The sequence below is a fragment of the Prionailurus viverrinus genome, chromosome A1 (genome assembly GCF_022837055.1).
Source record: "Prionailurus viverrinus isolate Anna chromosome A1, UM_Priviv_1.0, whole genome shotgun sequence".
NCBI lineage: Eukaryota > Metazoa > Chordata > Mammalia > Carnivora > Felidae > Prionailurus > Prionailurus viverrinus.
Window position 1 is genome coordinate 67656241 of NC_062561.1, and position 17199 is coordinate 67673439.

Sequence of the window (17199 nt, forward strand, 5' to 3'; positions counted from 1 at the left end):
TATTACAGAAGCAACAGGAAAAACCAGAAAGAAAGAAAAAAAAAAAAAGAAAAACCAGAAAGAAAAGCCCGATTAATGACACATAAATTTATGTAGGGGAGGGGTGCCTGGCTGGCTCAGGCAGTTCAGCAGGTAACTCTTCATCTCCGGGTTGTGAGTTTGAGCCCCACAATGGGTGTAGAGATTATTTGGAAAAAAAAAAAAAACTCTGATCTAAATTGAGACAAATGAAAATCTGAAAAAATATGATAAGCACTATTATAAGTTATTTCAAAAAGTATAAATGCCTCACGGGAAAAAATGTAACACAAATTCAAAGATATTTTAAAAAAGCTCCATCTATATGAATCAAATTCAAATTAAAACTTTGGTATTTTTAACCTTTTAAGCACCTTAATTCAGGTACTTAAAGTTGACAATGAAACATGCACACAAGCCGATATTGAGGGTCAACTGGTCCAAAAAACCGGGAAATCATTTTGCCTTTCACCACTTACTCTACTTCGGGGAGTAGAGAAAAAGGAAAGACGCACAAAGATACATGGACGTGCATTGCATCATAATCAGAAATAAACTGTACTCGACACAAGTGAAAGACTGAATAAACCACAATTATTAAATACACTGTTTTGACGATTTAAGCCCATATATAAATGTTAACCATTGGAAATTAAAGAATCAGGATCCAAAACTATTGGGCGGGGGGGAGGGGAACGGGACTACTTGGTTTTGTAGAAAAGACACATGCACAAGAGTTTTAGGAGGAAGACGAAAACACAACCAAAACATCAGCAGATATACTTGGCTAATAAAAACAAATCATCCAGGGGCACCTGGGAGGCTCGGTCAGTTGGGTATTGGACCCTTAATTTCAGTTCAGGTCATGGTCAAAAGGCTCATGGGATGGGGCCTCAAGTTGGGCTCCATGTTGACTATGGAGGAGCCTGCTTAAGATTCTCTCTCCCCCTCCCCCCCCCCACTTACACTCTCTGTAAAATAAACCATCCATATTCCTTTCTTTTTCTGTAGTTTTAAATTTCTTACAAGAACAGAAAAATATATATATATTCTTTTGAAAAATTCATAACAGGGATGCCTAGCTGGTTCAGTCTGTAGGGCATGCAACTCTTGATCTCAGGGTTGTGAGTTCAAGCCTCACACTGGGTGGGCACAGAGCCTACTTAAAAAATAGAACAGGGGCACCTGGGTGGCTCAGTCAGTTAAGGGTCCAACTTCGGCTCACGTCATGATCTCACGGCTTGTGGGTTGGAGCCCCACGTCAGGCTCTGTGCTAACAGCTCAGAGCCTGGAGCCTGTTTCAGATTCTGGGTCTCCCTTTGTCTCTGCCCCTCCCCTACTTGCATGCACACTCTCTCTCATTTAAAAATAAATATTTTTTAAAAATTGTTTAAATAAAACAAAAATCCACAACAACTGCCAATAGCCACAAACGTACGACCCCTAGACTCTAACCCCAAAGTGTACTGTGAAAACACCAAAACCCCAGTAAGGCCATTTGTATAGAAGTCAGTAAAGCTAGTTATCAGCATCATTTGGATAGACAGCTACCAGTTCACAAGTTTAGAAAGCAGATGAAATTTAAGAAAAGCAAATATCCAATGAGAAGCTGAAAACTAGGGCTTTTCTCTACAAGTTGGGCCTTATTTCCAGGCAGTACTCCCTAACTGGGCTCATTTCAGCTTTCCCACCTGCAGCCAGAAGGGTGCACATGGAAATCACTAAGGTGGCCTCCGACTTTAAAACCTCTAAAACTGCAGGGGCACCTGGGTGGCTCAATTGGTTGACCATCAGACTTTGGCTCAGGTCATGATCTCACGTGAGTTTGAGCCCCGCGTCAGTCTCTGTGCTGACAGCTCAGAGCCTGAAGCCTGCCTGGAGACTGCTTCGGATTGTATCCCCCTCTCTCCCTGCTCCTTCTCGCTCATGATCTCTCTCTTTCACAAAGTTAAATAAACACTTAAAAAAATTTTTTTTAAGCCCTAGAATTGCAGAAGGTAAATAAACCAACGTAGGATAGCAATCATGGTCAATCTGACCTCAAAAGATTTGCACAACCCTTTTTTAAAACTGGAATAACAATGCCACTGGGGGCGGTGGCATCAAGCATCGAGCCAGGCTCAACCTTCCATCAGCATCACCTACAGCACCTGTTTCAAACCCCCCCCCCCCCAGAGTTTCTACATAATTTACAGAACTGGTCTGAAATGGGGGCTGGAGAATTTGCATCCCTAACAAGCTCCCAGGTGATGCAGATGCTAAAGGCGTTAAGAGCCTGGCTTTGAGGACAGGTGCCCTAAAGCATGGTGATAGCTTTCACAAGCACCATCTCATCTCCAACAGCAGTAACTTTAAGAAACTCCGGCCTGCAAGACCAAAAGTGTGTATGGACTAGCCTTCTCCACGTATTTAAGAGCAAGTGTCCCAGGGCGCCTGGGTGGCTCAGTCGGTTAAGTGGCCGACTTGGGCTGAGGTCATGATCTCGCAGTCCGTGAGTTCAAGCCCTGCGTCAGGCTCTGTGCTGATGGCTCAGAGCCTGGAGCCTGTTCCAGATTCTGTGTCTCCCTCTCTGACCCTCCCCCGTTCATGCTCTCTCTCTGTCTCAAAAATAAATAAACGTTAAAAAAAAAAAAAAAGAACAAGTGTCCAAACAGAAGCAGCTCAGTACAGCGGTTACAAACACAGGTTCAGGAGCCAGACTGCCTGCTTTGGGATCCTGCTCTACATCTAAATAGCTGTGTGATCCCAAGCAACTTCACCTCTGCTTCAGGACTGTCAGGTGTAAAACAGAGAGAAGCACTCCTTCCCCTGCAGTAAGGAAGCTGGAAATAGCTTCATCCAAAATCCTCATCTTCCCATTTTCATGTGAAAAATCCACAAATAGAAAGTGCTTCAGAATTCCTTGCCCTGCCTGAAGTTAAGGAGACATTTGCCTGCTTCACCACTGTTGACGATACCCACATCCAAATTCCTTCTTCTACCCATAGTCCTCTTTCCTTCAGAGGGGCCAAAGGGCCAAGAGATGTTCCCACACAAAGTGAATACACCAATCAAAACAAACGTAGGTGTACTCACCCCCTTGGGATCTCCTAGGCTTACCCCATTTAAAAGAGTAAATTATCAGAATGTGGGTAAGATTAGAGCCTTCAGGTTAGTTTGGGGTCAAGAAACAAAAGTCTAATGCAAATGCAATTTAAGTCCAAAGGTTCAGGCCCACCTAGTTAGTAGTCCCAGCTACGACATGGAAAACTAGCCAAGAGCTTCACCTCTCTAAGCCGTTTTTCACCCCTGTGTTTTCTCCCAGCTCAGGGACCCTCCAATAATTTTAGGTCCATAGGGCGCCTGGACAAGACTACCTGCATTAAGACCACGGATCACTTCTACAAAGGCTAGAGATCCAGAGACCACAGGCTTCAAGGACCCCATCTCCAGAGCGGTCCTCAAAGGTGGAAATGGAAAAAATTGCAATAAGGAAAGCGGCTGTTCAAAGACATGCTCCAGTTGTGGCTCTGTGTGGCCAGGATAAAAACGTGTTAAAGAGCAGTGTTCCCATTTATTAAATAAAAAAGCTGTTATTTTACCCACATGAAATATGCCACAACTAGATACCAGGACACGGTGTGAGACACACAGGAACAGAGGAAGGGGAAGAGAGAGACATGGTCACAAACACACAAGGGAGCCCGGTGGAGTTGCAGCTCAGTGTCACAGAAGGAATATCGGAAGAGGTGGGGACGCCGTGGGGGAGATGGCAATGGTCCAGGGCACTAATTAAACTGCGGTTAAGTTTAGATAAAGGAAGCTGTTCACAAGCTGCTTGCTTAGGAAGAAAAAGGTGCAGCTTTAGTTCATGAGAAGTGCGAATCCCTGAGCGGCACAGGGGAAGTGGGCTAAGGGGGGAAGGGTCTAGTCGGTTCTCCCACTGGGCAGTAATTCTCCCCGGGCAGCTTCGGCTCTCCCCCTCCCCAGCTCCTGCTCCGACTCCTGCGGCCGCGGTCACTGCTGCTGCTGCTGCTGCTGCTGCTGCTGCTGCTGCTGCTCCCAGGCACTGGAGGCTGGCAGAGCCGCGAGCACCAAGGCAGGGATCCCCTGGTCCCCAGAACCCCTCTCCGGCCCTGTTCCCGCCCGCCCTGGGCGCCGGGGCGCAGAAGGGGACCACGCGGCCGGCGTGGGGCGGCCCCACGGGCGGCTGGAAGCCGCGTGCTCCCGTCGCCGGCTGCAAGAGCTCCCACGCCGCGACCCTCTGCCCTCCAGCCCCAGAAGGCGCCGGCAGCGACAGGCAGGCGCGCGGCGGCGGCGCGATGTCGCAGCTCGGGCGGGGCGCTCACCAGAAGAATACGCGCGAGCAGAGGTTCGCCTCCTGCAGCGGGTTGGGCTTCACGTCCGGGTACACGGGCAGCATCTTGCTGGCGGAGTCGTGCTTCTCCCGGAGACGCGGGCGAGGATGCCTGAGCTCCTGTGCCGCGCGGGTCCTCACGGCGGGAGCCCAAGAACCACCCGCTTCCGGGAGCAGAGCGCCGGCGGCCCGCCCCGTTCCCGCCCCCACCCTCGGGCCGCGCAGCTGCTGCCGCCGGGAGACCGGAGCCGTGCGCCGCGTGCGAGGCGGCGGGACGGGGGCGGCGGAGACCACGCTGCCCGTACCCCGAGCAGGTGCGAGGCGATGCCGTTGGATGAAGGCGGGTAGGCCGAGCTCGCGGCCCGTAGGGCCCTGCGCGGAGGCGCCCACGTGCTCAAACCTGGATGCAAACTTTGCATAAGTTCGGGCTCCCAGCCCCGGCACCCTGCTGAGGGTGGCGAGGGGAGGCGCCGGCTCTGCCCGCCCCCGCGGCTCGGAAACGCCCCCTGGGCTGCTGCTTTGAGAGCTGCGGGACCGCTTTCGCCTGCCTTCTGGGCTGGCTGCCCTCATCAGGACCAAACAAGGGTGCTAGGGCAGGTGGTCCAGCCTGCGAGCCAAACGTTTGACCTCAGACAACAGCAGGATTTAGCACAGATTATCTTTGTAGAGCTGCAAGACCTAAAGAAAGGTAATAGAGGATTGAAGATGAATGCATGCTGTCATTGGGGGCAAGCTTTTCCCATCTCACCTGTTGCATTGCACGAAGGAGCTCTTGGCAGCTTTTTGCTGCCCTCTGAGATTGAGAAAGGCCGGTAGGGAGGAGAGAGCCGGCTTTATGATTTCATTCATCATGCCCTGGGAGCCCAGCAGAGTAAAAGTAGCCAAGGGAACATGTTACAGAACACTGGTTAGTTGCACTGCAGGGGGGCCTTGACTCCCTTCTAACTTTAACAAGGCCAGATTCAAGAAGGTGTTGTTATTTATTATCCCTGTTTTCCAGATGAGAAAGATAAGACTAAAGGACAGAACTTATACATCGTCCATAAATGATGAAACCCAATTTGGACTCAAGTCAGAGTCCAGCATGGGCTGCCCCACTAGTGATGGTCAGTGTGCGTGAAAAGTGCCCAAATAGGCTGGTGGGATGAATAAATGATTGCAGGACCTGATGAACAAAACCTGGGACTCCCACTCCTAAGTCTTTGGTTGTTGTGTGGCCATCTTACCAGCTCAGCAGCTTCTCTTCCCTTCAACCCTAATTGAAGAAAAAGCAAAGGTTTCAGTTCAAAATACTTACAGCAAGATCACTTTTTTTTTTTTTAATTAAGTAAACTCTACCCCCAAGGTGGGACTCAAATACACCACAGGAGATCAAGAGTTGCAAGCTCTACTGACTGAGCCAGCCAAGTGCCCCAAGATCACTTTACTTTTTAATAATTTCCCATTTACCTTGGCTAAAATGGTGTTATCGATAATGGCTTTGGTTGCCAGAGGGGAGGCAAGTGGGTGAAATAAGTGAAGGGGATTAAGAGTACACTTGCCAGGCACCTGGGTGACTCAGCCGGTTAAGCCTCCAACTTCGGCTCAGGTCATGATCTCACAGTCAGTGAGTTCGAGCCCGGTGTCGGACTCTGTGCTGACAGCTCGGAGCCTGGAGCTCGCTTCAGATTCTGGATCTCCCTCTCTCTCTGCCCCTCCCCCGCTCGTGCTCTGTCTCTCTCAAAAATAAAATATTAAAAAAATATATATACTTAACCATGATGAGCGCTGAGTAATGTATGGAATTGTTGAATCGTTATATACACCTGAAACTAATACAATACCAGTGTTAATTATACTTGAATAAAAAATGACTTTTAATGTCAGTTATGCAATATGAAAAATGTTGGAAAACTGGTGTAGACCAATGTGACTATAATTGACAATACTATTCTGTCAAGTATACTGTGTTCTTGAAATTTGCTGAGAGAGCAAATCTTGGGTGCTCTTAACTTAGGAAAAAAAGAAAAATGGTTAAGATGTGAGGTGATGGGAGGGGTTACCTGGGTGGCTCCATCAGTTAAGCATCCGACTCTTGGTTTCAGCTCGTCATGATCTCACAGTTCATGGGTTCGAGCCCCTTGTCAGGCTCAGCAGCTAGCATCTCAGAGCCTGCTTGGGATTCTCTCTCTCTCTTCTCTCTCAGCCCCTCCCCTGCTCACACTGTCTCTGTCTCTCTCGACTTAAAAAGATGTGAGGTGATGGACATGTTGATTGGCTTGGTTGTAAATATTTCATAATGTAGATGTATACCAAGTCTCAGTTGTACACCTTCTATACAATTTTTTGATTGTCACTCATACCTCAGTAAAGCAGGAGAGAAATGACTTTTAAAGAAAGCCTTGGGGTAGCTGGGTGGCTCAGTTAAGTGTCCGACTCTTGATTTCCGCTCAGGTCATGATCTCCATTCATGAGTTCAAGCCCCTGTCAGTGCAGAGCTTGCTTGGGATTCTCTCTCCTCTCTCCTCTCTCCTCTCTCTCCTTCTCTCTCCTTCTCTCTCTGCCCCTCTCCTCTCTGTGCTCTCTCTCTGTCTCAAAATAAATAAGTACTTCAAAACAAAAAGAAAACCTTACTATTTTCATTTTTTTATAAGTCAAATGTGTAAGAATAGCAAAATGTTGACCATGTTTAATTGATGGGTGATGGGAGTTTATTATACTATCTCCTTGATATTTCATGTATGTTTGATAATTTCCATTATAAAAAGGAAGACATTTAGGTCTGAATATTATAAGAAAACTATAATTATTCAATTATTCCCTTTCTGTGTTAGCTCTTTCTCAGATAATGCAATCTATAAACCTAAATAATTAGCCCTCCCCTGATTATAGTTCTTGAAACTCCCTACATTTTCCAGCCTAAATGCTCAGCCAGCAGGTCTGAGTCAAGATGAAGGCCATGCTCTCTAAAGTTAGAAGTCAAGTGACTTCCCTTGTCACTCTGCCCCAGGCCACTCTCCAGCCCTACAACTCCCAGAATCATAGTTAGCTGGTTACAAACTGCCGAAAACACTCTGTCCCTTCAGCTTCTGCTGAGTCCTTTTTTTTTTTAAACTAAGATCTTTTGAAACCTCTTACCGTTATTTCCTGTACATGAACTAATATGGTATTTAGAAGGATTATGAGAACCAGTGTTAAATTATACGGAGAAGACTAGATTTGGAACCAGGGGACCAGGCGTACAGACTTTTCACTTATTACCTAAACTTCCTGACCCTTCTTTTCCCCAGGTCTAAAATGGGAATCAATATGCCCCCCTCTTCCTGCTTCCTACAGAGTTATTGTGAGCCTCACAACTCATAACTGTACTTTGTAAAACCTAAGGCAACATATAAATAAAAGGTTTTTTTTTTTCATTCATTTAACAAATGCTTAGTGAATGCCTTTTAAGTATATGACCACGAGGCCAGGCACAGAGCATGCAAAGCTCTACCTGCACATGTTTACTGATTTTTTTTAATATTTTTTAATGTTTATTTATTTTTGAGAGAGAGACAGAAGTGTAAGCAGGGGAGGGGCAGAGAGAGCGGGAGACACAGAATCTGAAGTAGGCTCCAGGCTCTGAGCTGTCAGCACAGAGCCCAATGTGGGGCTCGAACCCACGAACCACCAGATCATGACTGAGCCACCCAGGCATCCCACATGTTCACTGATCTTAAATAAATAGTTCAGTACTGTAACTACATAGGCAGTAAGTGTCGGACAGGCCGTGGAGCAATCAAATTGCTGGCAGGGACGTAACATGGTACAGCCACAAAATTACCACCTTACCCAGAAAGTCCACCCCTGGTATCTGTTGGTTTGGAGCCATCCCAAGAGCTCCCCTGGTGTAACCTGAAACTGTCCCCTGTACTTGGAGGGCAGGGAGAGACTGAAGACAGAGGCAGCCCATTCCAGTTGGTAGGTGGCAGTGTTCATAAACAAAGTGAACTTTTATACAGCTTGTCTTGAGTGGCAGCAAGAAAAATGGATCCCCACACCCACCAGTCAAATCTTAAATCTGTGAAGAGGCCTTAACTAGGTTCAGACACATATAACATGCAGATTCTCTCAATACCACATCACTATCTCAAGGCTGTGTCCTTGGGACAGCCTCTGGGAGTGGGAGCCCACATTCCAAGGACAAGGAAGGGGGTGAGGAGACTCCAATGGCTGGGGTGCAGCTCATGGGTCAACTGATGGTCATGTCTTTTCAACGACATACCCCAGCACTGTCTACGTAAGATAAATGAAAACATGTCTGCACAATAAAAACTTAGACACAGGGGCACCTGCTGGCTCAGTCGGTAAAGCATACAATTCTTTTTTTTTTTTTTTTTTTTTCAACATTTATTTATTTTTGGGACAGAGAGAGACAGAGCATGAACGCGGGAGGGGCAGAGAGAGAGGGAGACACAGAATCGGAAGCAGGCTCCAGGCTCCGAGCCATCAGCCCAGAGCCTGACGCGGGGCTCGAACTCACGGACCGCGAGATCGTGACCTGGCTGAAGTCGGACGCTTAACCGACTGCGCCACCCAGGCGCCCCAACAATTCTTGATCTCAAGAAGTTGTAAGTTCAAGTCCAACACTGGGTATAGAGATTACATAAAACTAAAAATCTTAAAAGTAAAAATAAATAAAAACTTAGACACAAATGTCAGGGGCACCTGAGTGACTCAGTCGGTTAAGCGTCCAACTTCAGCCCAGGTCATGATCTTGCAGTTTGTAGTTGGAGCCCCACATTGGGCTCTCTGCTATCAGCACAGGGCCCACTTCGGGTCCTCTTCCCCTTCTCTCTCTGCCCCTCCCCTGCTCATTCTCTCTCTCAAAAATAAATAAATAAACTTAAAAAAAAAAGTGTCATAGCAGCACTACTCATAAAAGCCAAAAGGTGTGTGTTGGGGTTGGGAGGAGTGAGAACCAAGTGTCCATCAACTCACCCACTGGTGAATGGATAAATAGAATGTGGTCTTACATCCAATGAAATATTATCTGGCATTTTATTAAAAGGAATGACATTGACATTTGCTATAACAGTCATGAACACTGAAAATATGCTGCGTGAATGAAGTCAGTCATTGACTAGTGAGGAGCAAAGAGCAAACATCTAGGGAGACATTCAATCTTTTTATACCTGATTTATTCCCAAACCTCAGAGACATGATGAATATTGTGCCTTTACAAGCTATAAATTACTAGATGGTCTTCAGGATCCCTCTCAAATATTCAAAGCATCACGTGTTAAATTTGCAGTAGGTATAAGAGCTAATAATGCAGTACTAAGCTGGTTCAGCTAAGACAGTGCTATTCTTCAAACATTTTTCTCCCAAGACATATGGAACAAATGGCATTCACAATTTAAACGTACTCCAATGGGTTGAGCACAAATGCTCCATCAGTACACCTTCTAGTAAGTCTTCACCTCCATATCCTTAGGGATGGGCACCGACTCAAATGTAGCAGCCAATGGCCAGAGGGGCCACGGCCATGGCCAGAGGGGCAGGCCCAGAAACAGGCTCATGGCCCAAGCCAGCCAACTGGCTTTCTTTCTTGAGAATTTATTTTTGCTGGAGCTACAAAGAGAAAACCTCCCTTTCCTTTCTGATCAGGGAGTTGTAAAGATATGACCCATAACTGCTGGTGGCCATGTCTCCCATGTATGCGGAGCAGCCTGAAAGAATAAAGCAGGTACCCAATGGAAAGTCATGTAATCAACAACTATTTAGTAAACACCTACTGTACCAAGAATGGTTCCAGGAAGGAAGGATACATAAGAACAAGATGAGTAATACAAGAGAGAGTCTTGGTGGTAACAGATCTCTGCGGATCCTGAAGCTGAGAGGATCCCTACTTAGATTGTGTGACGTTCCATAGCAGGACCTAGGACTCTCCAGTTCATATCCTCTGTGCCCATCTCCAGGTCTATAGCAGCTAACTGCATACTTGCAACTCCCTGCTTAAGGGTCTTTTTCTGGCTATGGAAGGACATTGGGCCCATACGCAAGGCAAGCCAAAAGCCTGTAATCAACCCTCAACCAGTGATGGGGAGCTGTAGATGAATGCCCAATCTCCTTGTCTACGGCTACAATAATTGTCTCCCAGTGCTCCCCAGCAGGATGGAGCCCAGCTGCCTAAGCAGTAACTTGCAAGCTAATACACCCTTTGTTTCTTCCTTCCTTTCTCTGTCTCACTTCTCCACTCCCTGCAAATGTTGTCCTGGGATCACTTCCAAAATAAACTACATCCACTCAAATCCTCATCTCGGTGTACTACTATGAGAACCCAAATGAAGACAAATGGGAAGGAAATATCCTTCCTATTACTGAAAATTCTATTCATCGTCTTGCACCCCCAAAATCCTAACAAGTACTATAAACTCTGGGTTGTTCAAAGGAGCAACACTATTCACATGAGGATTTTGAAGACTTAAAATGCATGTGGTCCAAATTGAGATATGCTATAAGGGTGAAAAACACACACTGGATTTCAAACACAATACAAAAATATATGTTAATGTCTCAGTGACTTTTTACATTGATTACATATTGTAATGGTAGTATTTTGGACACACTGGCTTAAAAATATCTTGCTAATATTGATTTCAACTTCACATGTTCCTTTTTAAAGTGACTACTAAAAAACATAAAATTACAGCTGTGGCTTCACTGTATATTTCTTTAAATATATTCTTTTTTTTTCCCTTGAATGTCTATTTAGTTTTGAGAGAGAATGAGAGAGCGCGAGTAGAGGAGAGGCAGAGAGAGGAGACACAGGATCTGAAGCAGGCTCCAGGCTCCAAGCTATCATCTGTCCACTGTCAGCACAGAGCTCAAAGCAGGGCTCAAAACCGCAAACTGTGAGATCATGACCTGAGCCGAAGTCAGACACTTAACAGACTGAGCCACCCAGGTGCCCCCTCAGCGTATATTTCTGTGAACAGCATTGCTGTAATCAATGGATAGGCTCGAACACCACTAATTTCTTTCCCACTCAAGAAAGCAAGCAAATAAGATTTGTGTTACTATACAAGTGACCTTGAACATGCTCTAGTTCATAAAAAGAGGTCATCCTTAGGTTTCAGAACTTCCTTAATAGTAGTGAAGTACTTGTGTCACTTCCCATTGGATCTTAGTCATTTCTACGTTATGATGCTATCGTAAAGAGTTAAACAGTTAAAACATTCACAAAGCCTGGTTCAATATATTTTACCTGGTCTTCCTTTAAGATGTGATAATAATATTGAAAGTTCAAGTTATTTTGCTTTCAGTCGTTTGGAAAACCAATCCATTATCGAGATTCGTTGTCCAGAAACTGCTAAAAGTTGATCAAGATGTCTTCAGAAAAAGATACACCTAAAAAGATGAAATCCCTACTTCCAGCCTTGCAATCTAGAAAAAGAATGGGTAAAAAGTAACTTATGCCAAAATTATACAAATAATAAATATAAATATGTAAATACATCTGTTCTCACCTATCAAACTAGCAAAGGTTTTTTATTTTTCAAATTAGCAAAGATTTTTTAAAAAAAACAATGTACCCCATGTTAACGAAGGCAAAACATAAGAGGCACTGTATGTAGTATACTACTGGCAAAAGGTAAATTAGAATAGCCTTTTTCTTTTCTTTTTTTTTATTTTTAAAAAATTAAAAAAAAATTTTAATGTTTATTTTTGAGAGAGAGAGAGAGAACATGCAAAGCTGAGGAGGGCAGAGAGAGAGGGAGACAGAGGATCAGAAGCAGGCTCTGTACTGACAATGCAGGGTTTGAATTCATGAACTGTGAGATCACGACCTGAGCTGAAATCTGATGCTTAACCAGCTAAGCCACCCAGGCACCCCTAAAATGGCCTTTTTAGAAAACATTTGCCAATACTTACATTTGAGATACATTTGAGATCCTTAAAGATATTAATCCTCTTGATTCAGTAATTCTACTTATAGGAATTCCATTTATAGGCTTATTAAGGGAAAAAGTACTGGGGCGCCTGAGTAACTCAGTTGGTTAAGCAGTGACTCTTGATTTTGGCTCAGGTCATCATTCCAGGGTTGTGGGATTGAGTCCCACTTTGGGCTTTTCACTGAATGTGAAAAGCTTAAGATTCTTTCTCTCTCTCTCTCTCTCTTTCTCTCTCAAATATAAATAAATAAACAAACAAACAAATAAATGGAAAGTACAGATGATAATTTATGTACAGATTTCTTTATGTATAAATATGTTTATCAGAGCAGTGCTTCTTCTAATAGGATTTAGAAACAGCTAAAAGCCCAGCAAAGGCAGAATGTTTAAGTAAATCATGACTCACTTTTAAACAAGTACTTTTTGAACACCTACCATACATCAGATTCCCTTCAAAACGCTGAGGGTCAATAGTGGGAAATAGACAGTAAACTATAAAAGACAGTAAGTAAGTAAATGAGCGAACAAGATAATTTCAGGTTTGGTGAGGACGATGTAGGAAAACAGGATGTGAAAGGGAGTGCTTAAAGGTGCTGGCCAGCTGATTTAAGTTACCTAGTGAGGAATGCTACTCAGAAGATAGGCTTGAACTGAAACAAGGAGCCAGCCTGTGTAAATCTGGGAGCAAAACACCAAAAATTCCAAAATTAAAAATCCATGGCATTATATAGTGTAACTTAGGGTGAGAGTGTAGCTTTAAAAAAAAAAAAATTACAAAGAGAACTCCTCCCGGGTCTGTAAGAGAGAGAAGGACTCACAGTCAACCACTTTTCCCAAGAGTGAGGAGGCAGACAGGTGAATCCTGGAACCCCAGGACTCCTGGCCTGGAGGGACCAGCTGAACTGTAGCTGATGAATTGCTGGAGGCTCAGTGTGAACAAGTCTGAAAGTTAAAAAGTCTGGGGGAACCCAGTCACGGAGGGATGCCCACAATATCGTGACATTTACTTCCCAGAGCTTTATCAAGTTCGCACAGTTGGTATCAGAGAGGCTTCCTGCAGGGGGGAGGGGAAAGGAACCATTTTGAAATATGCCAGAACACTCAAACCTTAACAAGGCCTTGCCTATAAAAGAAACAAAGATCAGAGTTACGTCCAACTTCTCCTCAGAAACCACACAAGAGAGTGGAGTGAAAATTTTAAGTGCAGAGGGAAACAACAACAACAACAACCTAGAGTTCTATACCCTGCGCAATGATCTTTTGGGAGTGAAGAAAAAATACAGACTTTCCCAGAAAAACAAAAATCGGGGGATTATTTTGCCAGTAGACCTGCCTTGCAAAAAAATATTAAAAGAAGTTCTTTAGAGAGAAGGAAAATAATGTAGGTCAGAGATTCAGATCTATGTAAAGAAACAGCATGGAAGGAGTAAGGGAAGGGACAATCATGCAAGGGGAACCAATAAAATGGTATTGAGAGCTTGGAATCATGACCAGAATGGAAGCAGAACTTTCAAAAGGCCTTTTTTTTTTTTTAAGATTTTATTTTTAAGCAATTTTTATGTTTAAGTAATCTCTACACCTAACGTTGGGTTTAAACTCACAACCCTAAGAACAAGAGTCACACACTTTTTAGGGCGCCTGGGTGGCTCAGTTGGTTGGGCATCCCACTTTGGCTCAGGTCATGATCTCACAGCCAGTTAGTTAGAGCCCCACATGAGGCTCTGTACTGACACCTCAGAGCCTGGAGTCTGCTTTGGATTCTGTGTCTCCCCTGTCTCTGCCCCTTCCCTGCTCTCTCTCTCTCTCTCTCAAAAATGAATAAACATTAAAAAAAAAAAAAAAAAGAGTCGATACTTTTCTAACTGAGCCAGCCAGGCACCCACAAAAGGTGTATCTTAGGAGTAGGGATAAAAGCAGCAGAGAAGTGGTGAGGGACTATAGCAGAGAGGGTTATACTCTACCTGTTTCTCATCCTTTACTTCTCTTTTGTGGTAACCACATGCTATCACCTCATCTATGGACTCAGGACCAGCCAGCTATTTGACTTGTATATTGATTCATTTTCATTTCACTAATGGCTAATACCTTTTATTGACTCAATTGTAGATTCTTTCTGGATTCCTAACATTTGACCATTTGACTGTGCCTGAGCCCTGGTGACTAAGGTGGATTTTTGGTTTTTTGGTTTTTTGTTTACTTCCTGCAGTGGGTTTCACCAGATTCTTCCTGGTAATGTGTATTTTACCACTACCCACAGTCTACAAGAAGGAGGAAACAAGATAAGACAGTAGTTTTGGATAAGAAACAAGTGAAAAAGGGCAGCTGGCCTTCAGCCCAAAGCTCTGCTAAGAAAGCTGATATGTCACCTCTTCAAATGAGCTGGTCTGTAAGGACACATTTAACCCCATGTCATGTATCTATGCAAAGTTCAGAGTCACACGATGTGTTTCAGCTTGCTAGTACCCAGTAAGTGATACCACTGTCTCTAAACTGAGACCAAATTCTGGACCAGAAGTTTCACCAACTGGGGTGTCTGTGTGTAATTTTTCATTTTTCAACAGCCAGACTACTTAAGTCTTTACTTGTCAATCAAAACAGACAGGCAGGCTCTTTCTAGCACACATCTGTGTGTCCTATGGAAACTCAACCTTTACTCTGCTACCCTAACACCATCACTTTTCTTATTTCAAATTCAGACTTTCATCCAGCAACTGAATATCAAGGTCACCATCCATCTCTGCCTACCAACTTGTTTCATTTCTGTAAAACAACCGGTTATGCACTATAAATAAAGCACTTGTTTACAGATCCATTTGAGTGTTTTATTATATTTTCCTGAATTGTTTTAAATAAATAAATAAGAAAATTAATATGCAAACATCAACTCGCAATAATGCAATTAAGGCAAAGATGGAGAGAGCATGAAGTGGACCAGGGGAGGTGCTTCTTCAGTTTGGTCTGGATACATATTGGAAAGAAACTGGTTGAGCAATTCTGAAGGACAAGACTTTTTTTTTTTAATTTGTGTAATACTTACAGCAGCTTTATTCATAACTGCCCAAACTTGGAAGCAACCAAGATGTCCTTCAATAAGCGAATGGATAAATCAACTGTGGTACATCCAGACAATGGAATATTATTTAGCACTAAAAAGGAATGAGCTACCAAGCTATGAAACGACATGGAAGAAACTTAAATGCACGTTACTAAGTTAAAGAAGCCAATTTGCAAAGGCTACATACTATATGAGTCTACCTACATGACATTCTCAAAAAGGTTAACTATGGAAATAGTAAAAAAAATCGGTGGTGAGCAGAGGGTGGGGGGATGGGTGGGGGAGGGGTGAATAGGTGGAGCACAGTGAAAATGCTCTGTATGACACCATAACGATAGAGACATCATTACAGAATTGTCCAAACCCATAGAATTCACAACACCAAGAATCAACCCTCTTATAAACTGTAGACGTTGCCTGATCATACTGCCTCAGTGTAGTTTAATCAATTGTAACAAATGGACCCACTCTACTTCGGGATGTTTGGGGGGGGGGGGAATCTATGGATGTGCAGGCAGCAGGGGGCATACAGGAAATCTCTGTACCTTCTGCTCAAAAAAAGAAAAGAAAAAGTCTATGAAATACTGATAAAATACTGGTGAAGATTATATATCTAAAAGGTGAAGGGTAAATAGAGGAAATGGAGAGGTTTTTTTTTATAATTTATAGATTAATATTCCACATTAATAAAGTATCCCAATGATCCCTTAGAGAAATTCACAGACTTATACATCATCTGATTGAGATACAGCTTTCCTTGACTCAATCGAGAAAATTGGGTGGCTCAGTTGGTTAAGTGTCTGATGATTGATTTCAGCTCAGGTCATGATCTCACAGTTCACGAGACTGAGCCCTGCATTGGGCTCTGTGCTACCAGTACCGAATCTGCTTGGGATTCTCTCTCTCAATCTCTCTCTCTCTCTCTGCCCCTCCCCCATGCTCGCTCTCTCTCTCTCAAAATAAGTAAATAAACTTAAAAAAAAAAAGAAAATTAGAAAGCCAGACATAGCCTTTCTCCTGTCAATTTTTTAAAAATAATTTATGAGGGCGCCTGGGTGGCTCAGTCAGTTAAGCGTCTGACTTCAGCTCAGGTCACGATCTCGCTGTGTGTGAGTTCGAGCCCTGCGTTGGGCTCTGGGCTGATGGCTCAGAGCCTGGAGCCTGTTTCCGATTCTGTGTCTCCCTCTCTCTCTGCCCCTCCCCCGTTCATGCTCTGTCTCTCTGTGTCCCAAAAATAAATAAAAACGTTAAAAAAAAAAAAAAAAGAAAAAAAAAAGGGGCGCCTGGGTGGCGCAGTCGGTTAAGCGTCCGACTTCAGCCAGGTCACGATCTCGCGGTCCGTGAGTTCGAGCTCCGCGTCGGGCTCTGGGCTGATGGCTCAGAGCCTGGAGCCTGTTTCCGATTCTGTGTCTCCCTCTCTCTCTGCCCCTCCCCCATTCATGCTCTGTCTCTCTCTGTCTCAAAAATAAATAAATGTTAAAAAAAATTTAAAAAATAATAATTTATGAAATACTACCGAAGTTATCATTATAATCTCCTTCCCAACCCTTGGCGATTTAAATCAGTGGGTCTGTTTTCTCTTCATTAATTTTTTTTCTGTTTGTTAAATATGGCTTCAGTTAAACTAAGAGAAATAGAATTTGAAGAAACACATTTGTGAAATTAATTTGCACTGCGTATTTTTAATGTTCAGTCATTATTTTGGATATTCAGATACATTGTAGGACATTCAGGGATTTTAAAAAAGCTGGAGTTGTATGGAAACCAATTTGACAATAAGTTTCATATATTTTTTTAAAAAAAGCTGGAGTACTTTCAATACATAAAGAAATTTTGGAATTCTTTTTTGTTTTCTAACAAGAGACTTCCTCTCA

General features: G+C 43.8%; 1 protein-coding gene across 4 annotated transcripts in view; it reads right to left on the reverse strand.

Moving 5' to 3' along the window:
- ABCC4 (ATP binding cassette subfamily C member 4) overlaps positions 1 to 11742 on the reverse strand; it is a 270180-nt gene extending 258438 nt beyond the window's left edge. Inside the window, exons 1-3 of one of the 4 annotated variants that reach the window (XM_047871800.1) lie at positions 11583 to 11739; positions 5581 to 5609; positions 4347 to 5032 (exon numbers count right to left, since the gene is read on the reverse strand). In XM_047871800.1, coding sequence (XP_047727756.1) covers positions 4347 to 4924 — 578 coding nt within the window. In that variant the 5' untranslated portion in view covers positions 4925 to 5032; positions 5581 to 5609; positions 11583 to 11739. Of the gene's footprint in view, positions 1 to 4346; positions 5610 to 11582 lie in introns of all 4 variants that reach the window. The other 3 variants (XM_047871810.1, XM_047871820.1, XM_047871827.1) reach the window with 3 other exon arrangements.
- Positions 11743 to 17199: the final 5457 nt, after the last annotated feature.